The sequence below is a fragment of the Delphinus delphis genome, chromosome 17 (genome assembly GCF_949987515.2).
Source record: "Delphinus delphis chromosome 17, mDelDel1.2, whole genome shotgun sequence".
Lineage (NCBI taxonomy): Eukaryota > Metazoa > Chordata > Mammalia > Artiodactyla > Delphinidae > Delphinus > Delphinus delphis.
The window spans coordinates 77,328,762-77,352,556 of record NC_082699.1 but is presented as its reverse complement, the minus strand read 5'-3'; the positions used below and the strand labels follow the sequence as shown (position 1 = coordinate 77,352,556).

General features: G+C 47.7%; 1 protein-coding gene across 2 annotated transcripts in view; it reads left to right on the top strand.

Annotated features, from left to right (window-relative positions):
• Nucleotides 1-23,795, top strand: part of TRAPPC9 (trafficking protein particle complex subunit 9) — a 507,030-nt gene that overhangs the window by 95,941 nt on the left and 387,294 nt on the right. For both annotated transcript variants that reach the window (XM_069539993.1, XM_059995234.1), the window contains 2 exons: nucleotides 12,098-12,224; nucleotides 20,480-20,625. In XM_069539993.1, coding sequence (XP_069396094.1) covers nucleotides 12,098-12,224; nucleotides 20,480-20,625 — 273 coding nt within the window. The remainder of the gene's footprint in view (nucleotides 1-12,097; nucleotides 12,225-20,479; nucleotides 20,626-23,795) is intronic.

The following is a 23,795-nucleotide window of genomic DNA, read 5'->3' as shown; positions in this document are numbered from 1 at the left end:
TTCTTTTTTTAATATTCTTTTCTGTTGTAGTTTATCATAGGATATTGAATGTAGTTCTCTGTGCTCTACAGTAGGACCTTTTTATTTATCCATTCTGTATATAAAAGCTAGATTTTCAACACCTATTTCTTGGATTGGTGCAGTAGACTCCTAACATCATGTCCTATTCCTTCCTTTGCTCTTTTGATCCATTCTTCACACTGGAACCAGAATTATCTCCCTGAAGCACAAACTAAATCACATCCTTCTGCCCCTTAAGAAACTTGCAGTGACTGACTGTCCTCCGTCTAGTAAATTCTCAGCTCCATCTCAAGGATGCTCAGATTTGATTCAAACCATCTTTTTAGCCTAATTTCATACTTTCTCTATCTACATAATCTGTATTTCATATATATTGGGACTTGTAATATCATATGTTTTTTCATGCTGTTCTATGGTAGCTTGCTCTCTCCTTGTACTTTTCCTGTTTCCCATGTTATTAAGAGGGTAATAATTCTTTCCTCTTCACCTCCTCATTACCTTGCTTAGTTCTCAATTAAGCACCATTACATTATGTCCTGAGATCAATTTCGCCATCTGGTTCCCTCACTAGATTGCAGGCTCCTTGGGGATCAGACTATGTCTTACTTATACACCTTTCATCTTTTGTCATTTGGGACAATGCTTTTACCAAGAAGATGGTCAATAAATGCGGAACTGAATTAACTTAACACTACCTTTCCTAAATTATTTCTTAGTATGTATTTGTTGAGACCCCACCAGTCGTAGAAGGAGGCTGAGGAGTTAGGAGATCTTGTTGTCCTTGAAGATGTCCTTGAAGATGTTGTCCTTGAAGATGTCCTTGAAGTGCTTTAAGGCTGGGCTTTTCCTTTTATAGGGCAGATACTCGGTATTTGTTAAAGGAATGTTGACTGAAATACGAAATAGTTTTAGAAGAAAGGGTGCTGGCTGAGCCTGGCAACTGATTACAAATGAGAGCCTGGTGGAAGTGGAAGGCACACTGAGCTAGAATAAAACCTTTCTAAGCTTCAGTTTGCTAACCTGTAAAACAGGGAGAGCAGGGGCACCTCCTCCTTTAGGTTTTCGGATGATTTAATGAGATAAGACGTGGAAGGTGCTGCGCACAGTGCCTGGCGTGTAGTAAGTCCTCGTTAAATGTTGGCCGCTGCTGCTACTCTGGTTTCTAAGCATTGCCAAGGGCAGCTGTGGGGCTGGGAAGGGCTGTACATGTCCCTACAGTAGACACCTCTCTCAGATTGGGGAACCTCAAAAGCTCCTGATTGATGTTGTAGGGTGCTACTTTCTTCACTCCTGTGTAATGTTGATAAATAAGCCCTGGTTTTTCTTTAGAAAACTTCCTGAAAACTCAATTTTGAGTAGTTTTGGAATAATTGTTATTATACATATAATGTATGTTCCTTTTAGAAGTCTTGAAATGTATAAGCAGAAAGGAAAAAATTGTGTATAATCCTACATGGGCAAACACACACACTGTTAACGTTTTAATGTATTTCTTTTGTTTCATTTTCTATTTAAAACAAATTGGATTGATTTTTGAAATTTCATTTATTTCAAAAATATTATCTTGAATTCTGATTTTCCATGTATTGTAAGACATTTTTCATATCACTGCAGACTCTTTATACATGCCGTTTTTAATGATTGCATAAATTTGCATTATGTTTCTGCACCATGGCTTATCCAACCATTACTTCATAATTGGATGTGCAGATTCTTTCTCATTATTTATTAAGTGTCTATTCTTAAGATCATTTTCCCTTCTGGGAGTTATATTGAGATCTCTAGAGATATTTAAAATTTTTCTAGGTAGCATTTTAAATAGATGGTTAAGTAAAAGATGATGGCTTAACATCATTGCCTTTCGTTTTGGTAGAGCGTGTTTATATACTTGAAAAGAACAAGGGAAAATATTTAGTCTCCTTGTCTACTTGAATGATTGCTTCTCCGGGCCTCCGACCTGTCACTATGTAAATTAAGTGAAAAACAAGCATAAAGCAACACTGATGGGAAGCAGTTACTGTGGCTCAGTGCAGGTTTATCTGATTCAATCAGCCTCCTGTTACGGAGAGGCCTGTTTTCTTGGTACATGACAGGGCTTATTCTGTACCTGCTGGTTTGGCAAGATCATTCATCTTCGTGGTGGTGGCACGTGACTCTTTCAACCTTTGTAGTTGGACCATTATGCTGCCTGGATGTATTTGCAGAGTGAAGAAAAGCCAGGTTGATTTTTCTTGCTTGTCAGGTGCTCAACTTGCTGGATATGACGTTTCAAGATATCTGTGTTTTCTTCTGTATTTTCACATATTGAGGCAATCTGGGTGGGCAGCGCAATGAAATGGAAAAAGCAAAAAGTTTGAGCTCATAGCTCTGAGTATGAATATAATTTAGCCACTTATTACTGGCATGACCCCAGGAGAGTTCACGTGACCATTCCAAGCCTCAAATTCCCTATCTGTAAAATGGGCACAGTGATGCCCAAGGAAGTCACTCTGAATGGTGGAAAGAGAACTAGGTGTGAGGACCCCGGACTTGAAATCTCAGCCTGCTCACTGGCAATGTGACCTCAGAAAAGAGATCTGGGGGACTTCCCTGGTGGTCCAGTAGTTAAGACTCTGCTCCCAATGCAGGGGGCCTGGGTTCGATCCCTGGTCAGGGAACTAGATCCCACACACAGCAACTAAGACCCAGCACAGCTAAATAAGTAAATAAATAAATAACAGAGCCCCCAAAAACCAACACCACTATCACAGAAAGAAATGATAATTCTTTAATAATTCATTAAAACATTAAAAAAAAAGAGAGGTCTGGGATCTTGGCTCCTAAGTGTTCTTATCCCTACAGTAGGGCTAGGGGTAGCATGTTGCTTACTGGGTAAGTGGTACTGTTGAGTGGGACAATGCAGGGGAAGCCCCCTTGGACACATACCTGGCTTTTATGCTGCTGCCTGTCGGTGCTTTAACTCACTGCCCAGGGGACCAGCCATCGCCTACTCACTTCCCGCCTGATTCTTAATTTGCTGCTGTTGGGTTCCTGCACCCACTAGTTTCTTTTGAAGGTAGCAGATGAGCATGTAACTCCCACATGTGGCGATGGGTTTTTAGTCTCATCCTAATTGACCTTTCTATCCCTTTCACCTCCATTTCTCTTCTTTCCAGAAAAACTCATCTTTGGGCTTCTTGAGTCTCATCCTGAGCTTCTAGGATTGTTTCTTTTCAAACCCATTTACTAGTTCTTTTCTCACTGCGCTTAACCTCTGTGTTCCCCAGGGCGTTGTCCTCAGACCCTCTGTTTTTCTCCTGTCACCTTTACACTTCACCTGGGAAATGTTATCTTTGCTGATTTTTGTGGTGCTTGGGATTCCGTCTTGTTCTGAGTCTACTTTCCGAATCATCGTCCAACAGCTTTTTGGGTCTTTTCATCCTTCTGGGTAGTACCTGCATACTTCACATTCGACATGTCTAAACCACTGTCTTCAGATCAGAGGACCCCTGACTTTTCTCTTATCCTGGGTTTGCATCTTGGTCAATGACCCTGTCCTCCACCTGTCACTCCAAGCCCTTCTCTTTCTCCTTTTCTGCCTTTATTTAGGAGAATAAAATATTTTCTGTGTTCTATTTTGTCTTCTCTATTGACTTTAAAGCCACATCTCTATTTTTTTCTTACTTGCTCTAGAGATTACAGTGTGCATCTCTGACCACAGTCTACCTTCAGGTAATATTATACTACTTCCCTTTTTGTACTTGGTGTATTAAAGAACAGTGGAGAGTGAGGTGAATAATACTGACCCTTAGAGAAAGGCGCTGCCTCTTGTGTCGGCTTCACTGTCGGATCCTTGCCAGTCTGATGTGTAGCTGAGCTGGGGGTAGGCTTTGCTGTGGCTCGCTGATAGCTCATGGCGTTTGGAGGGTGGGGTCAGGATTAGACCTTTTACGGGGCGTGGGCTGTGGGTGCAGGGGAGACTGTGGGGGTCCCCCTGTGCTTTACAGCCAGCTGCCGGCTTTCCCACCACAGGCCATCGTTCTCTGCTCTAAGCCAGGCGGCACGGTTGGTGGGTTTAGTGGGGCTCTCTTTGGTCTCCAGTCCCACCTCTGGCTTTCTGCATTGTGTGTGCTTCCTCTCCGCCCTGCCCCAGCTTTCTGTAGGCCACTTTCTTGCACGCAGTGAACGTCCCTAGTGCCTTGGAGGGATTTCTTTCAGCTTCTCTGTCCTGCTCCGGCCTTTGATGGCCTTGGCCTTGGAGGAAGGGGTCCCTCTCGTTCTCCTGCCCCGGGCTCAGCAGACCTCTCTGCTTTCACTTGGAGAAAGTGCGTTGCGCCTCAGTGCACCTCTCAGCTCTTCTGGCTTGCCCAGATTTCTGCGGGCAGCTGCCTTACATCTGGGGAAGGTTCTGAGAACCTCAGGAGGGGGTCTTCCTCTCAGCCCCCAGCCTGCAGTGTGCTACACCCTCTGCGAAGGCCCAGGGAAAGGATGAATGTGTAGACTTGCTTGGTGGCTGGGTTCCTGTGAGTTGGAATCCATTGTCCCCACCATGGGCAGTTGGGAGTAGTTTGTGAACAGTTCAGCTCTTTTCTCCTTCCCTTCCTCTTTGTCTGACTCCCCATTTCCTCCTACTGCTCTGCCAGGGACGAAAGCAGCTGTGGGTCTTCTCTCCTGGGAAGGCTTGCCGCTCTCCAGAATTTAGTTCATTTACGTTCCCTTTCTGATGGATTTTGAAAAGGCCCCTTTTGTACCTCATGCAGCTGTCCCCGTGGTGTGGCAAGGCCATCTGGTGTCACCCTTTCCACTTAACCTGCCCTCTCTTCTGAGTCACTTTCAGGTGGATTTGGCAGCCTTCAGGCCTGCAGAGCTGATTGGAAAAAGCCCCAGGGGAACCCGTGCAGCGAGTCCGGGGACCCGGCTCCTCCCGGGCACCTGGCTCCGGGCCCGCTGGCTCGGTGACATGCGGTTGCTCTCCCTGCCCCATGAGGAAGCCGCGGGCTCTCCTGACTGCTCAGCCTCTTGGCGGTGGTTCTCTCCATGCCTAGAATCCACACACGCTCCCAGGGACAAAGTGGATGCAGGAAGGGGGTTCATCTTCATGAGTGCCCCTTCCCTCTGGACTCTCAAATCTTTGTTGCCTTGACAACTCTCCAGTGCCCCTCCTCTTCTGTAATACTTTTGTTGTGGCTCTTTTAGTTCTTGGTGGCAGTGTTGTTTGCTGTGAGCTACTCCAGGAGTGGAAGTTGTCACAGTGGTGTTTGTAGTGGAGATTAACGTTTTCACTGGCAGTGAGGTGCTGTCGGATGAACAGGTGTAGTGTTACAGAGATCCCGGATTGAGGGTGATCCCCACCTTCCCAGACTACTAGTTTTGTAGCTTTGAGCTAATCACTCCCTCTTCCTGAAGCTCATTTATGTCCTAGTAAAATGGCATCACATACACTATTTGTGAGTGGAGAATCATAATCTTCACAATCCCTAACGTCCCTTTCCCTTGAAGGGAACTCAGAGTGAGTGCAGGCCTCCCCACTCCATCCCTGGAGAGGTAGAATGATTTACCTGATGCCAGGATTGGTCCCAATAACCAGTGTGATCCGTTAGCTTACCTCGCTGTGCTCTGCTTCCTCTCGGGAAGTGCTTCTCTGTGCTCAGTGCTGGAGGTCAGGCCTGGCCTCCCCTGGGTGGGCGGTGGGGGTGTGCCCAGTTCAGCACAGACTGTGTCTAGGCAGGAAGGTCTATCTGCCCAATTCTTGGTGTCAGCAAGGAGTTGCACTTTCTAAGAAACCGTGTTGTGGCCTTTAGCACGGTCTGTACATGGTAGTAATGTTGATATTTTAGCCTCTACCTTTTCTCTTTGTTTTGTCAACTTATTTTTAGAAACGAGCTGGACAAGAGGGGTCCTGCTTACTGGGACCCTCTAAGAGATCTCAGCATTATGATATGGAAAGATCAATAATATTCTTATGAAAGCAACTCAAAGACTAACTGTGTTTTTTATTTCTATAAGTGAAGGTGTCAGAATCGATCCTCAAGGTATCATTTCAGACCGTATCAGGCCATACCTGTACTTTTTCCTCTGTATTCTTTTTTTTCCTCCTCTTCCCTGTATTCTTTTTTTTTTCTCCCTCCTCTTCCTTTAGTTTTCTTATTTCAGGTTTGGGAGAAAAAATGTACTTTTTTCTCTTATTTCTATTCTCTACCTGTTTTTAATATCATAACTGACTTAATGTGCACGTGGTTGTCTCAGATTATTACTTAGAAGAGACAAGAATAGACAAACTGTAAAATCATGATGTGCTGGTTTTCATGTCAGGGTCAAGTCTTGAAATGGCAAATGGCCTGTAGTCAAAAGTTTTGGTGATCATATTTTCTGCTTCTATAAGGAACAATCTAGTTTGGTGGCAACTAGGTGTTTATTAAAAATGTTCTGTTTTCATGATTTCTTCAATTTCTGGGTTGGAAAAAACTCTCAAGTGTATTAGGTGCTCTAGTTGGGCTGAAATAATTGTTGGATGTTGTGATTGGAATTGAATAAGATCTATTGATATTATGGGCTAAATGTTTGTGTCCCCTCCAAATTCATGTATTGAAGTCCTGACTCCCAGTGTGATTGTATTTGGAGGTGGGGTCTTTGGGAGGTGATTGGGTTTAGATTAGGTCAAGCGGGTGGGACTCTTACGTTGGGATTAGTGCCCTACAAGAAGAGGAGGAGACACAGAGCTCTTTCTCCCTCTGTGCCCATGCACCTGAGGAAAGGCCAGGTGAGGACACAGTGAGAAGTGGATGTCTGAAAACCAGGAATTGAATCCACTGGCACCTTGATCTTGGACTTCCCAGCCTCTAGAACTGTGAGAAGTAAATGTTTATTGTTTAAGCTACCATCCATGGTCTTTCGTTATGGCAGCCAGAGTAGACTAAGGCAGTTGATTTTTAGTGAAATTAATTAAGGAGTCATCACTTCCCACTGACCAAGTCATGTGCTTAGGAGAACGTTCAGATTGATCACAGGCTTCATTCCAGTTTGGCACATGGAACAAAGGTTAGCAGCCACCATGGCCTTGAGCTCTTTTATCTGTTTTGGTAGCTCCGGCTCTCTGTGGTCAGGCCTAATCTGTGGGGATGGGAAGACTCAGTCAGCTGGGATCTGAGTCTCAAATCTGTTCCTCTCTGTATGACCTCGAGCAAATCATTTCACTTCTTCAAGTGCGTTAAGTATTTTTACTATGAAATAATTTCAAACAGAGGTGTAAGGAACAATAAAATGAATCCGCATGTAACAGTCACCCAGATTCGATGGTTATCAAGATCTTTATATATTTACTTCATCTCTGACTTTTTCTATTTGTTGAATTATTTTAAAGAAAATCCCAGAGGCATCATTTCATTTTACACCTTCACTCTTTAGTATGCATTGCTAAAAAAAAGGGACATTTCCTAATATAACCACAATGTTAATGTTATACCCAAACATTAATAATTATTTTTGGTAGCATTTAGCACTATTCCACAATCAAATTTCCCAGGTTGTCCCTGAGTTCATTTTTATCACCTTTAAAAGGGAGATAATAATGCCCAAGCTCTCCCTCCAGGACAGGAATTTTGTGGGAGGGTATGCCTATTTTGCATGAAAAAATTTTGAAGTTCTGCTGTGTCGCAGGATCCCTTGCTTTTTGGTACGCGGGCCTCTCACTGTTGTGGCCTCTCCCGTTGCGGAGCACAGGCTCCGGACGCGCAGGCTCAGCAGCCATGGCTCACGGGCCCAGCCGCTCCGTGGCATGCGGGATCTTCCCGGACCGGGGCATGAACCCGTGTCCCCTGCATCGGCAGGCGGACTCTCAACCACTGCGCCACCAGGGAAGCCCTGCCTTGGAGATTTTATACTCTGGAGAGCCTAGTACAAGGTTCGGTGCAGAGCACGGCTCAGTATGCGTAATTGTGGGTAAGGACTGCAAGTGTTTCTGCAGCGCTTTGTGCTAAGAACAGTGCTGGCCCCTGTGGACGTGCTGTAGAAGTGAAAACTGCCTGCAGCAGACCTGAGCTTAGTCTGTCATTCTTTGTCTGAGTGTTTCTACATTTCTTCCCTTGGACACGAAGCCTCCTTTTCTGCCCAGCAACCGTGTATTCATCATCTGTTGTCAGTAGTGAAATTTCTACAGCAACTGTCACAAGCCTCTGAGGAGTCCTGTGTTCCAGAGAAGGTCCCGCATTGTAGACCTGTGTGAAGTATCAAGATTTGACAGTCAGTGTACCGCAAAGCCTGTACCGTCCTCGCCTGCGGCAGTCCCGTCGCCGTTCCCATGCAGGTCCCCGTGCTGCCGCACCATTCAGCCCTTGATGTCCACAGACGTTACCAGCCTTAGCCGATTCCCTCTCGCACATGCCTCAGACAGCTTCTCCGTCAAGTTCTCTTGTGTATGTACAGCTTATAATGATATGTCATTATTCATCCTCTGTCCGTATTTTTGTCATATTTTCCTTAAAACATAGCAAAACGTCCAGATAACGCACTCATTGTTTTTGCTCTGAGTCCCAGGACCCTTGGCAAAGACCAAATGTTGCCTCTTCTATAAAACCTTCTTTGGCCAAATTACGTGTCTCGTGTGCTCTTCTCCCAGACTTTGATCCTGCCTCTGTAAAGTCACTGATAAGGAGTCATAATGTCCTCTTTTGACGTTGTGTGCTCTTTCAACTCGGGACACCCCAAAAGTAGAGCCTGTCATGCTTCTGTGTGCCCGGTGCTCAATGCTGTGGGCGCCTAGTAGGTGTTTGATGAAAGCTGAGTGGATGAGGGCTTGAATGAGTAAAGTCAGGTAAGGTTAAACGAAGAGGAAGGAAAGCAGTAACTTGATGAGTGAAGAAAAAGTGATACGAGTAGTAGTGAGTGGTGGAATGCATCACATGATTATTTCAGCTGCTTGTTGAAGTAGAAAATACCTGGAGAAGAATCACCTCGGTGGGGGCCACGGTCCTTAGTATCGACACGTAGCACCCAGAGCTCCTTTGTGGTTCCCACCGCGGTAAGGTGCACAAAGAAAAGGTGAGGAGGTGGTCAGCCTGCACAGCCTGGCTTCTGTTGGTGAATCAATGGCTGTTTCTCTCATTTTATTATTTTATTTTACTCTTGCCCACAGATTGATTCTGTCCTACCTCTTTGGATAAATGAGGCCAGCCGACTAACACATAGCTCTTTAACACCTTTTGTCATCTAAATACTCTTGACAAATTAGGGGAAAACCAAAAAAGGTGACAAGATGCTTTCCCTTTAAGGAACTTGTAGTCCAATGACCTTGATTTTTAGCTGTCAGAACTTAAACAAAATTTAAAGAAAAAATCACAGTCTCACCACTTAAAAAATTTGGTAAGTGGACCTGTGTTTTGTCAAGACCTAGAGAGACAAGGAGAATCTGGTGGCGTTGAGCACCCAGCCTCCAGATTCCGATCTCTAAACACTGAAAGGATCCTGCGCTCCTTGGAAAATAGATTCTAGACCTGAGGCTGGAAATGAGCTAGAAAGATAGCAAGCTGTTGACAATCTTGGGCCTTCTCTAAAGACATAGGAACCAACCTGCAAGGGCTGCCGAACATGGGACAGTTTGAACATCAAAAAAGAATGTGATGGAAGCCAACTGAAATACCAAATATATAAAAATCCACCAGTGCATAGTGATACTGAGTCATATACGACTTACTGGTCATCTTTGGAGGTGGTAGGGACACCAGTTCTCTCTCCAGTAAATGAAGGGACAGACTCATTTGTCAGCCCTCCTTTCTGTGTCGTCTGTTTCAGGATCACCAAACGGTTGATGAGGGAAAATCCTTTTTAATTAGAGAATTAAAAAATTACCACTTTAGAATCCTTGATAAAAATAGATCTGGGCAACAACATACAGCAGGTGCTCAGCTCTGTCAGGAGGAAGGTTGATGAGAACTTTCTAACGGATGGACCACACTGACAATTGAACATAAGCATTTAACCCTGGAAACCCCACTAAAGTGACAGTGAAGTTGTCAGGTAGTGGGAAGGCAGGGAAGAGGCCCCAGAAGGCAGCGGTGCTCTGGGGGTGATGTGACGAGGGCCGTGACGGTGGGAGAATTAGCTGTAAAGCATCTCATGAGTTGATTGTGTCCCCAGATCTCCTTCTCTGCTCCGGAAGCAGGTGGCTGTCCCTCTGCTGTCTCCGCAGAAGATTAGTATTTCACCTGACGGAGTAAAAAGAAAGCATATGTGCTGGAGTCACAGGCACAGCTGGAGAGCAGGGCCCTGTTGAAACCGAGGGGACTAAATGCATATGGGGCGTTGACCGCTTCACCTGGCTTCCACAGCCAGTCTTATACCCCACATGGGAAAGTCTTCCAGGGAACAGTGTCCAGAAGAAGAGGCTAAAGTACAGACACGGGAGATTCTCAGAAGGAGATCCTGCAGTGCGTCCCCGCGTGTCCGTCCTGTTCTGTGCAGCCAGCTGAGCAGAACACCCCGGGTCCTGTTCCTTCTTGGGTAACTTTGCAGGTGGCACCGGGCATCATTAATAGGTTCATTCCTTTCTTCATTTCAGCAGGGTTTACTGGGAGGGCATAATTCAGCCTTATAATAAGGTACCTAAACCACGAGTGCTCTACCCAACATTAGGCAAATTAGGTCACTTACATGTTATCAGCGGGAGCCCCTTGGGAGATTTGTCACCTGTAAATTGAAGATGATTTGATTATTTAAAGAATTTTGTTCATGCTGCAAATTAACATTACTGTGTCGTATCTAGATTAATTCTGGTTGCTTTTCTGCCCCCCTGTTCTCTAAGGAATGATGCTTAGACACAGAAAAGCCCTGTGGCACAGTTAACCCATTAATGTATGTGCCTGAGATCTAGTCATTCTCTGCCTGGATCTTGTTTTGTATGGTCGCCGGTCAGTGGAGCCAGCAGCCTCACCGCGCAGCCTGCACCACTCTCTGTGACGTCCTCGAATTCCCTGCAGGCACCGGTATGACAGTGGTGACAGTGCCATCGTTCCTCTGAGCTCAGTCTCATGTCCACCAGCCACTGTTTTTAATTCACCCTTAGAAATTCTTTAGATGGGAGGTTAAGGTTTCCCATCAGGTGGTCACACCACAGATGGGGAAAGACCAAGCCATGTACTGGAACCTGGTCTAACTTCATGGCCCAGAGTCTCGCCCCCATGGCTGTGCCGCTCTGTCCCTCTTCTCTCCAGGTCCTCCACCCTCCCTGCCAGCAGTGACAGGAAACAGGCCAGGAGTGAACCCCCGATCCCTGACTCCTTAATTCTTCCAAACAGTGTGGGAGTGTGGAGATCACAGGCTGAGGGCCAAACACGGGATTTTTGACACGACTTTAACTTCAGTTGGGCTCGGTTTTCTCGTTTGCAAAATGGGCACAGTGATGCCTGCCTTTCCGAGTTACTTCGAGTTTTCCAGCTGGAAGCGCCCTTGAGCTCCGGAGTATTACAGAGCCCGTGAGCACGTGTCTAGGGTGCGTCATGGGTGATAAGCAAACATTATTCACTATTACCTGCATCCTCTTCTCCTCCCTCCTAGTGAAAGGGACAGGGATGGGGTGGAGAAAACCAGCCTTATCTCACAAAGCTCTACTTTTACATAAAAATACTGGTTTGTAATTATTTGCTTAAATATCTGTTATACAGATGGACTGTACACTCCTTGGGGACAGGGCCTGGCATTTTGCTTGGTACCTAGTAATTGCTGGAAAAATATTTATTAAGTAATAAAATATTCTCCAGTCCTGCCTGCCCATTGACCTTCTTGGAATTTGATAAGGATTTATTATCTTAGAAAATGAAATCTCCTAGAAGATGGTGACTTAATTTCCTTTTTATCCACAGGCCCTTAAATGGAGCAGCTGCTAGTGATTATTTAAGTAAATTGAATAAAGCTGCTATTTTCTTTTTGTCTCTTTTGGTCACTGCCCCTTTATTTCTCTCAGAAGACTGGACTCACTGGACTGTTAAGTATTTGGGTTAAGAATTTTATTTTTGCTCAAAAAAATAAAATAGAGCAAAACAACCCCCCCCACTCCCCCTTTTCTTTGGTTTAATTAACCTTTATTTTGTTTTTATTTTCTCATCAGAAAAAAAGGATGTGACGCAAAGCCTGGAGAACTATACCTCCAAGTGTCCCGGAACCATGGAGCTCATCACCCTCCCCGATGGCCTCACACTGCCCCCGGTGCCCTTCACCAAACTTCCCATCGTCAGGTAGGACAGGCTGGCCGGGGTGCGGAAGGTGAGCTTCGCTCCCAGCGTCTGTCTTTGGTCTGATCAGGGATGCAGATCTTTAGAAGAGTTCCTGGTTTGGGTTGGCTGTGTATCTGGTCTGTCATCTCGTTAAGTCGCAGCCATCGCCTGTGAAGTGTGTTTTATAGACCAGGGAATCAGGCCAGGGCCATCGGAGAACTGCCATGGTCACGTGCTTGTCTGCCAGCAGAGCCCCGCAAACCCGTGTCTGCCGGGTTCCATGGCCGAGACGTGGCCCTCTGTGCAGTGGAGGCCAACCAGGCCTTGTGGCGCTCGCACTTACCCGCATCCGGTAGGGCCCACTTTCCTAGACTGTTCACCCCTGCGCACGGGCCCGGGGGGGCGCCTGCACCTCGCTTGCTTTGAGTGGCTTACAAGACCATCTGCGGCCTGCTCTGTCTCCAGACTGACTGTGAGCCCCTTCCTGGACGCCCAGCCCTGCACGCCCTTCTGGAATCACTGAGTAGGCAGAATGTGCGGGGGGTTTCATTCCTCTGCTCAGGCTCCACCTTCTGCTTGCAGCGCCTTTCCCTCCCTTGCTCTGCCTGGTGACATTCAGGCATCTTTCAAGATTTAGTTCAAGGATTATCTCCTCCAGAAAGCCTTTTTCTAGAGCCACCCAGATAGAAATAATTACACCTTCTGTATAAATTACCAATTATTTCAGTGCAAAGAGTAGAAAACCTAGCAGTGGATCACAAATAAGAGGTGATTTTTCTTATTTATTAAGAACTTGGAGACAGGTGGCCTCTCTGCAACTCCTTCTTTACCTCCTGATGACCAAATAGCTGCTGCAGCTCCAGATAACACATCAACATCCAAGACAGGATGAAGGAAGAAGGGGCAGGGCCAGGGAACCTATCTTTTGTTTACTAGGAAAGCAAAAATGATCTGGACGGATTCATAGTAGGCTTCTGCCCCAGTCTCCTTGACCAGGAGTGCATCTCGTGGCACCGCTAGTTGTAAGAGAGGCTGAGGAAATACATGTTTAACTCTCCCAGTCTCTGTACTGTAGGTGGGATAAGGAGAAGGGGGTTAGAAATGGTGCTGGGTTAGCCAGCCAGCAGTATCTCTTATGTCTTTCTTCTGTTTCATTTACAGAACTTGATTATACAATACATCTTTGTTCTTTTTGACTGAGGGCTACCTGAAGAGGGCTTTCTTTGTCTTTGTAGCCCTTGGGTGCTCATGTGTGTTTGGTGAATGAACAGGTCTACCCATCAGAGTTCTTTGCATAGCAGTTGGCAGAATACTTGACCCAGACTATCTTAGGCAAAAGGGAATTTATGGCACACACACCTACAAAGTCCAGGAGAGGGATTCGGGCAGGGCTGGGGCCAGGCTTCAGGCCACCTCATCAGAACCTGTCTTCTCTCCCCTCTCAGCTGTGCCCTCTGCAGTGAGGCTTTAGTCTCAGGCCCCGGGTGGCATCATGGGGGCAGCCGCAGCTCCTCATCCTGCAGTGTCCGGGAGAAGAGAGAGGCAACACCTGTGGGGGAAAGACGAAGCTTCTTTCTTTCAGGAGCCTCCACAAATGCCCTTTGCTCTCCACTGCCTCTGTTGGGGTTGTGGACTCAGATCTGAGTCCCTGCTCCCAGCCCTGCGTTAGCCATTTCTTCCAAGAGCCCTGGTCCTTTCAGTGGAGAATGGAATTTAAGTTAAGATCTGGGTGCTGTGTGTGCTCCTTACCATTGGGGTGTTGCTGCTCGCAGTGGATAGAACTAGGCAATATCTATTTATATACATACGTTACTCACTGCATGTTCATGTCCATGGTTATTTCTGCATCTATTTCTGTGTATTGGAAACCGTGAGTTCATACTGATACCTCCAGTTCCACCCAACATCTTACGGGATCCTTCTACTTTTCTGAAATCTGTAACTCCCTTCTCAGACTGGGGGAAACCTGTCTCCCATTAGCCTCAGTATGGTTACTCATTTGGTCAGTTCCCCTGCTGGTTACCAGTGGTTATCAGGTTGACCTCCCTCCCCATGGGGAGCTCTGATGGCCAGGCTGTGCTGCTGCCCCAGCCCCCCAGGCCCCTCTTGCCCCACTCCGGCCAGCATGCCCTCTGCCCTGTCGCCTGCTCAGATGCGTACCTGGCTTTGCCCTCTGTAATGGACTCAGGGCTGAATTGCTGGGGCGGGAGAGAAAGGGGAAGGAAGCTTCTTTCCCATCTATTCTCATCAACAAATAAGCTTGCCCTTCAGATCTTAGTCTAGCATGAACTGGGCTCGCCCCAGAATGGTTTCAAGTAATTGTGATGCAGGTACACATTTTGCCGTGTTTTCATAAAACATTTGAGGCAGCTCATAGAAATGTTATGTTAAAAATAAAGTCACCAGAGTGAAAGGTAAGTAAGGGTCCTACATAATGGCTGGAGATGGGGGAAAAGCATGATTCTGTTAATCATATGTCAATAATTAACTAACAATGGGTATAGGGGGAAATGTGATTGGTTACAAAACTCTCTGTCTCATAAGCAGACACAAACGAGTCACACTGGAGAAATACACCTCTTCACAGTAAGGAGGCTTGTGGAAACCCCTCTTGTGGGTTCTCTTAAAGGGAACATATTGAATAATGTCCTCAAAAATATCCCTACAAAAATCTGAAGCAGGTTCTCATGGTTGTTTTGTTCGTGACATTCCTCAGTGCAAACTACAGGCTTGATGCCAGAGGGGGTTGGGTACACCCAGCTCTCCCAGAGGACAGAGCAGTGTGGTCCAAACATGCAGCTCTGCTGTGGACTGTGTCCCCCCAAAATTCATCTGCCAATGACCTGACCCCAGTGGGATGATATTTGGAGGTGAGGCCTTTGGGGGCTGATTAGGTTTAGATGGGGTCACGAGGATGGGGCCCCCATGATGGGATTAGTGCCCTTATAAGGAGATGAAGGGACCAGAGCTCTTTCTCTTCTCCACATGAGGATGCAGTGACCATGTCTGTGAGCCAGGGAGAGGGCCCTCAGCAGAACCCGATCATGCCAGCACACTGGTCTCAGACTTCAGCCTCCAGACTGTGAGAGATGAGTATTGTTGTTTAAGATGCCTGGACGATGGTATTCTGTTAGAGCAGCCTGAGCTAAGACGAGCAGTCTAATACAGCAGTCTGGACTGTCCCAGCCATACGTAGTGTAATGGACGGACTGTTTATACATCAAGCACTCCTTCATGAAGGTGATTTCTCATAAGTCAGCTTTTGGCAAGAGTCAGGCAGCAGCGAATTCAAAGTTATATTCTCAGGAGAAAAAAAAGGGTGATGGTAGGTGCTCTGTGATGCTGACTGAGGGTGGCAGACCCATATTACTGGTGTTCAGTCAGGACCTGGAGCAGGGTAGGTGACTTTGTGTGGAATGGTTGTGTTCACACTGCGTGTGGGATTGTTGCTCTGTCACACAATCAGTGTTCCTCGTCTCTCTCGGGAGAGGGCTGACACAGTACCCATGGACCCGGCCAATGTTTTTTCTTAGAAAACTAGTCTGGGACTATTTTAATGTTCTAACCAAATGTTTCAAGGACCTATGCCTGGAAAACATGGACTTAATGTTTAAGTCAGTTTAATTCAAAACAAAAATTCAAGTCAGTCATTGCAAGACACCCCCTGTAGCTATAGGAAGGGCTTTGAAGACCGAAGCTCCTGAAAAATGCCCATATTCATGAGTAAATGATCAGACTTGCTGGAGAGAACTGTTAGACATGAGCTAATTTCATGTTGGTGGTGCCTCATATTTATACTTCTGGTTTTGGAAGAGATGAGTGGAGCCTTTTTTTTCTGGTGAGGACTTTCCTTGTTTTTGACAATAAAGGCATTTCATCAATTTATAGGAAAATATTTACTTGTTCTGTGTAGCATGGGAGCATGAACTGGGTTCACCCAAAAGTTGTGTGCAATTTAATTTAAAAAAGGGCCAATATAGATCCCTGTTTTAATTCTGTTCTGAAATTCAACTAATCAGATATTTATAGAGTGCCTAAGATGTGCTTGGCTCAATGCTAAGGGCCAGGGACTCAGTGATGGTCAACATGCCAAGATCCCATGTGCCAGGAGACTGCCAAACCCATATCCGTTACTACTGTCCGGATATGGGTTTGGCAGTCTTAAAGCAGAGGGAAGTTCATGTTACTCCTTACAGAATTCACAAAAACAATAATGTACGCAAAAGCCACTAATAATCCTGTAGATTGTTCACACGCTACAAGTTGTGAATTATTAAAGAAGAAATTGGGGTAGAGTTTAGATGCCATTTACAGGAAACCAGTGGGTCTTTAATTTGGGGTGAGACGGGGGTGGGGTGGGGATGAACTGATTGTTTCTTTGATGAGCTGACCTTGAGCTTCAGCCTGGCAGAGAGCCAGGGTGGATGAGGCTGCTTTAATTGATAAGGATCGAAACCCTCCAGTCAGGATGAGCTTGGAGTCGTTTTGAGTGGCCTTGGTACTTTTAAAACTCCAGCTTTTAAGTTAATTGTATTTGAGGAAGGATTTCAGGTGTTTATTCAAAAAGGGGCTTAGAGGCCACGCTATCAGGGCAGTTTTTCTTGGTTTGTGAAGCAGGGCAAGGCCAGCCTCCCAGATGCCCATCAGGATGCGGCTCCGTGATCTCACCGGGTTCACAGCCACGTCCTGAATCTTCTGTCTCACTTGATGTAATCGCCAGGCCCATAACCTCCTTACAAATTCCTCAAACCTGAGCTTCTCGAAGAAAATGAGAAATGTGTGGTGTCAATGGGGAGTCCGAGCGGGAAGCCTTGCACCACTGCCCTGGCTGGCGTAGTGGGTCCTCTCCAGCTGTCTCCGTCATGCCCGGACTTGAGACAGTGGATGACCTCACGTTGTTCCAAATGTGGAAGGTGTGGCCAGTTTTGGCCATTGCCCATCTGTACAGAGATATCCAGGAGGTTCTTTTTTTTTTTAATAAATTTATTTATTTTATTTTATTTTATTTATTTTTGGCTGCATTGGGTCTTCGTCACTGCACGTGGGCTTTCTCTAGTTGTGGCGAGCAGGGGCTACTCTTTGTTGTGGTGTGCGGGCTTCTCACTGCGGTGGCTTCTCTTGTTGCAGAGCGTGGGCTCTAGGCGCACGGGCTTCAGTAGTTGTGGCGCGTGGGCTCAGTAGTTGTGGCTCGCGGGCTCTAGAGCACAGGCTCAGTAGTTGTGGCGCATGGGCTTAGTTGCTCCACGGCATGTGGGATCTTCCCGGACCAGGGCTCGAACCCGTGTCCCCTGTGTTGGCAGGTGGATTCTTAACCACTGCGCCACCAGGGAAGCCCCGGGAGGTTCTTAGATATGTCTCCCCTGTGAATAAGCTTGAGGAATTAAAAACCAAGAAAGAAAAAGTGAGCTGTTTTTTCCTGTGTCATTCTTCCCACCAATATGTTTTATATCACTTTCCTAATTAGTGTTCCACCACTCTTTGCATGGTCCTAATTAGCCACAGTATACTGAGAAGTCAGATTTTAAAATGTCAACTGTTTCCAAGTGGAATCCCTAAAAATAATCCTTGGTTTGGACACTTCATCCCTGGAATTCTGCTTTACTGTTGGCAGCTTCATAAACCAGATATAATATTATTAGTTCCACAGAAATTTATGCTAAATGAATTATATTTCCTCTAGGTCAGGTGCCTTGAATGATTGTTTTTCTGGGTACATTTTATAAACAGACATTTGATGCTAGATTTTGAGTTATAAATGAATGCCATGACTGCTTGTCGGGTTACTTTTCTGGCTGACCACGCCCTCAGAATTCCTCTGCATATTTTAGTAAGCTTTTATGTGATCTGGAATTTCTGTGCTTGTGTACATGATTCCTAGAATCACAGATGACATCTCATTTTTAGGTGGCGACGGTGGCACAGAGTAGAATGCTATTTGTGTTGCAAGAAAATGGTATCATTTTACAGATGAGTAAACTTAAAGGCTCGAGTGGACGGTGCTGGTCTAAGGTTCCCAGGCTGCTCTAACATCACTGGGACCAACACTTCGCTTCTTTGTCCCGGTGCGGTGTTGTGACCTTTGCGCAGGGACTTGGCTCTCTGTGCCTGTAAACGAGTGTTGTTTTAGGGAGGAAAGAGAAAGGCTTTTGTGCACCTGCTAGGTGACAGGCACTATTACAGGTGCTTGACGCATGTTAACTCAGTCCTCAAAGTACCCTGCGAAGGTACGAAGGTTTCTGCTTCAGACCACTCCCCTTCTCTGCCTGAGTTTGGAATCAGCAGAAAGAAGCGTCTGTCTCAGGTGGATGGCAGTGGCTCAGGGCTGTCCACCTGTGCCCCAGCCTCTGGCAGAGCCGGGTGACGGTGTGCTTTTTCGTGAGACAGGCTCTGTTCCGTCCGTGCAGAGAGCAGGACTGAATACGTGCTCTCGGCAGGGCCTGAGAGGTGCACACGCTGGTTCTCCTTCCAAATTCACCACCTCCCTTGGGAGGAGTGAGGGTGGGCAGGAGCGAGGTTAGGACCACGACCCTAAGGATGTCCCTCCTCATGGAAACATGGAACCGGGGAAAGGAGGTGTCCTCCTTCTGCAGAGCATTATCAGGTGCCGATTATTTTTCCTATTTCATAAGTGAGAGGGTTGAGGTCCAGGGAGATGAAGCCATCTGTGCCCGTTGCCCAGCTGGTAGGTCCTTCAGACTGCAGTCAGGTCTGTGTCTGTTGAAGCTGCTTCTCGGGAGCAGGCGAATCCCCCTGGGTTGGGTGTGGTGGGTGTTAGATGCACATCAGACGTGGCATCTCGGCCAGTGTGAAGGCTTGCCCACCCTCGTCCCAGTGCAGCGCAGCTGGTATTTTTTGAATGTGCACAAAGGGCTGGGATTTGCAACTGTTAGGGATAAACTGCTTAGCCTTAAGTATACGGTTTTGGAAGATTTGGAAGCTGAGGTTGAAATCCAGCTTTTGGGAGTTTATTCATGCAACATTTATCGAGAGCTCTGCATTGAAGTATTGCACCAGTACTGGAGAGGCAAATGGGGCCCTGGGTACCCCTGTCCTTGGAAAGCTCACAACTGAACTGCAACAAATAGAAAACAAAGTGATTCTGATCCCGCACGAGAAGAGCATGCCGGAGGGGTCTGCAACGACAAGAAGAGTCAGAGAAGGTGTGCAAGATACAACCCTTGTTGAAGGGCTTTGGTGTGCAAGCACCGTCTGCTTCCTTGCATCGTTGTGGGCGTAGGTGGGAGTCACGCGCGTGACCCTCACTCTCCCGGGGCCGGGCTCGGGGAGCTGTCAGTGACGGTTGAGTGAGTTGGGGTTGCCTGTGTGCCGGGTAGGGTTGCCCTAGATGGCTGGGAGTCCTTCAGCTGAGAAAGGCGTGATTTTGTGGATTCCGTGAGGGGTCTCTATAGGGTATATATATATATAGATAGATAGATAGATATAGATATAGATATAGATGTAGATGTAGATGTAGATGTAGATGTAGATGTAAATGTAGATGTAGATATAGATATAGATATAGATATAGTCAGTTATAGGTTAGCCTGTGCTGTGGCAGAGAAATTATCCCTAAAATCTCAGAAAAATTAGCCCTCACTGCAACCCAGATTTAAGTCCCACTCACACAGAGTCTGATACCATTTGGGCAGTGAGTTCTCCAGGGTGGCTGGCCTCCCTAAGGTTACTCAGTGATCCACGCCACGTCCACCTGCGGCCTTACAGAGGAAGGGAGAGAGCTGGAGGCCAGCGCACCGCTTCAAGTGGTTTGTCTCCCTTGAGGGACGTGCGCTGTTTCCCCTCGCCACCCTCCGGCCTTACCTCCTGCAAAGGGGCTGCAGATGGGGAGGGAGGAGCAGTAAGGGTCCCGCCCACCTTCCAGCCCTTCCCCAACCCTGTCCCTTCAGCCTCAGGCCTCAGGGCTTTCCAGACCCTGAGCCCTGTCTTGCCCAGCTGCTCCCAAGGGAGGTCACAGGTGCTGGGGTTGAAGGGTGTACTGTCTCCTGCTGTCACCAGTTTCCAGCGGCCCCTCTGGCCGCAGTGCAGTGGCCCAGGGGCGTGGCTGCTGCCCGGCGTGGACGTCTTCTCTCCCTGGGATGGTCTGGAGCGGTTGTGTGCAGCCTTCTTCCGCTTTGTTCTGTGAAATTGAGTACTTTTCCTCCCCTCAGTTTATCTGCTGCTTGATTTACTGTCGTTCTAACATCCGATACCTGGTCGTATTTACGCTGAACCCAAGCGAACAGGCAGCTGAAGTATTTTTGTTCCCTTTGGAACCACAGGCATGTGAAACTGTTGAACCTTCCTGCCAGCCTCCGGCCACAGAAAATGAAAAGCTTGCTGGGCCAGAGCGTGTCGACCAAGAGCCCCTTCATCTACTCACCGATCATCGCACACAACCGTGGGGAGGAGCGGAACAGGAAAATAGGTAGGCCGCCCATGCTGGCTTGCTGGCTGTGCTCTGCTGCCCAGCTCCTGGTGGCTCGTCTAGATTTTAAAGCTTGAGACCTGACTGCAGTTCATCCGTGCGCGTGTGCATATGCCCTCATCCAGGTTTATTCAGTTTGCTGCCTTGGCCAGGCCATTGCCTATAGACCTGACTTTTTGATATCTATTTCGTAAAAGGCAGTTTTTGTGGGAGTTCTAGAAACCAGAAGACCTCTGTTATCTGAGACTTATGTAAACTACAGAAGAGAGGTACTAGGAGATTAGGGTGATTTCCCAAGGCCTGGAGTAACTTCGGAGTCATCAAAGGAGATTAAAGGTTGACTTATGTTCAGGACTGACTGGGGCATAAGGACCTCGTAGCATTTTCCCCTTTGAACGCTGACAGCGCTTGTTTTGTAGCGCACTAACGATCGCCACTTCCGAGATGCCTGGTGACTCAGCAAGGGGAGATGAGATGGTCTCGGGGTTGACCGGGAGCGGAACACGCGTTCCTGAGAATCTCCAGTGTGCCCTTCTGTGTGCTCGGCTCCCCGGCCATGTCCCAGCCCACGGCCACACCTCTCCTTCCTCACCGCGGACCCCAGGGCTCCCTCCGTGTCCTTCCCAAAGCCTGGCCGTGCTGCAGGCCTCATTCCTGGCCAGCTTTCCCCTCCTCGGGCCCCTCGCATTTTGAGATCGTGGTGCCTGCAAGTCGCAGTGACAGAGTTAAAGGACTGAGAGGCCCGTCACTGGTTGGGGTTTCGGTAGAAGTCGTGCGAAGCTTTTGCAAGTCAGCGCTCGCTTCTCCTTCTGTCCTTTTTCCTCCTTTAACTTCTTAGCCCTGATGTAGGTGAAGGCGTCCTGACCTCATGAGGCCCTTCTTCCCAGGATGCACGTGTCCTGTCACGCCCCGTAGCCGGGCGGCGGGCTCTCCTGACAGCGCCAGCCACGCTCTTTCTGCCTTTCCCGCTCACCTCCCACCTTTCCACTCGTGGCCGTCGGCTCCAGCCACACGGCTGCTTTCTGTTCTTTGGACGTGCTGTCTCGTTCCAGTCTCAGGGCTCGCTGCGCCTCTGCCTAGAGCTCACCCCCTGCCCACCTCGCTCACTCTGCGGGCCCCGCTCAGAGAGGCTGCCTCTGACCCGCACCTCATGGGCCACTTCTCCCCACTCTCCCCTCACTGCCGGTTGCCCTTCACAGCACCTAGATGCGTCCCTCTGTTTATGTTCCTGTCCTCCCCGTCTCCCCCTGCTAGAACAGTGTGGAGTGAATGAAGGAGTGGGGTGGATGGTGTGACCCCATTTTACAGACAAGGAAGCTGAGCTTCAGGATGGGTAACTGCACAGCAGAGCCTTTGCCCCGTACCGTGGAGCTCAAGGCCAGGCACGACGCACAGCCCATAGCCTCGGTGGAGATTCCTTACACTCACGCCAGCAGGAGAGTTTCTTGGAGTCTATGAAGATCTCATAAGAAACCTCACTCACAAGTATTAAACCCCTGCACACCTTGAAACATGAGTGTTTCTAAGCGGTTCCCTAAGACGAGGGCGTGGTGAGGGCGGGAGTGCTAAAGCGCCCCCGTGCTCTCTGGCGACGCTCAACCACTTCTTTGATTCAAGTTGTGCTTTGTATAATGCTGTCACATTTTAGCTCAGTTAGTTTTCCTAGTAGTTTTGGAGGAAGTAATTTTTACCTCCCTTTTGCAGATGAAGAAGCAAACTCAGAGAAATGAGAAACTCCCAATTTTTCAGATCAAGTGTGCTGTTCTAACCAGGGCCCTCCAGCTTTCCCTAATGTGTGCAGCACGCCTGGCATGGGCCTCAGTCAATGATAACACACAGCTGCCCACCTCCCGCATCCTCCAGGTCAGCTTCGACAGCAAGGCAGTGTAATACCCGGGAAGTTGAATATCCTAGCGCTCTGAAACTAGGTCCGCCGCCAGCAGCACCTGGGACTCACCTGTTGAGTTTGGGGAGATCATATGTATGGGACGAGCTGAGACTTAGGAAGGCCTCCCGGGGGCTCAGGAAGCAGAGCTGGCCCAGACGAGCAGGTGGGCTTCTAAGGTGTGGCTCGGAGGGCTCTAGTTAAAACAAGAAAATAAAGGAAGAAATATGGGGTGATGCCCTTAAAAAATAGCATCTGATTGTAAATTCTGGTACATTTCTGAAAGCAGAAGCCCTAAGCATATAGCACGCTACAGCCTCGATGTGCGTGCGTGCGTGCGTGCGTGTCTCTTGGTTCAGTCCTTCATTGGTTCATTGGTTCCTTCTCTCATCCATCAGTGAACTCCCCGAGTTTCCCTGTGTGTGAGGCATGTGGCAGCCCAGCCCTGTGGGTTCTAACGGTGAGAAGTGCAGGCGTGGTCCTTGCTGTCGTGAGGTGTACGTAGAAGTTAGAGGCAAGTGACAGGTAGTAACTAAATATATTTAAAACGACAGATGTTGTTTGAACATTTTCCATTTGCATCCTGGGAAATGATTTTGCTCTTTTGTTCTCACATCCATCACGTAGGCGTGGCTGCCCCATCACTTATCAGGCATTGTAAGGGTGAAACAAATCAGTGTACACAGATGTATATCGGAGGTCAGGTACTGCCTCTTAGTCCTCTGACCCCTACCCGCCATTCCCCCTGTGCTGCTTGGGCTGAACGTTTCCCTGACTTCCCTGCCAGCCGGCTGCCATGAGGGTCTCCCCGGTGGGGGTGAAGGTGCAGGAGGGCAGGGGCCATTCCACTCCTGGGGGTCCCCTGGGTGGTGGCGGTGGTGGTGGTGCAGGGTGACCACAGCTGTGGCAGCCTGGGCTGCGGTGGTGGCAGTGGCAGGGGCTGTGGCCCCCTCTCCATGGTCCAGCAAAGGGCGAGCAGTAAATGTCCGTGAAAAAGAACGAGTGACCAGCTGCAACTGTTTCCTGGTTGTCGGGGGGCAGGCCCGCCCCCCGCAGGCACTCTGTTGTGTGAAGGCAAGTCTTTTTTTGTTTTTTACATCTTTATTGGAGTATAATTGCTTTACAATGGTGCGTTAGTTTCTGCTTTATAGCAAAGTGAATCAGTTATACATATACATATGTTCCCATATCTCTTCCCTCTTGCGTCTCCCTCCCTCCCACGCTCCCTATCCCACCCCTCTAGGTGGTCACAAAGCACTGACCTGCTTTGACATTCTCATTTCAG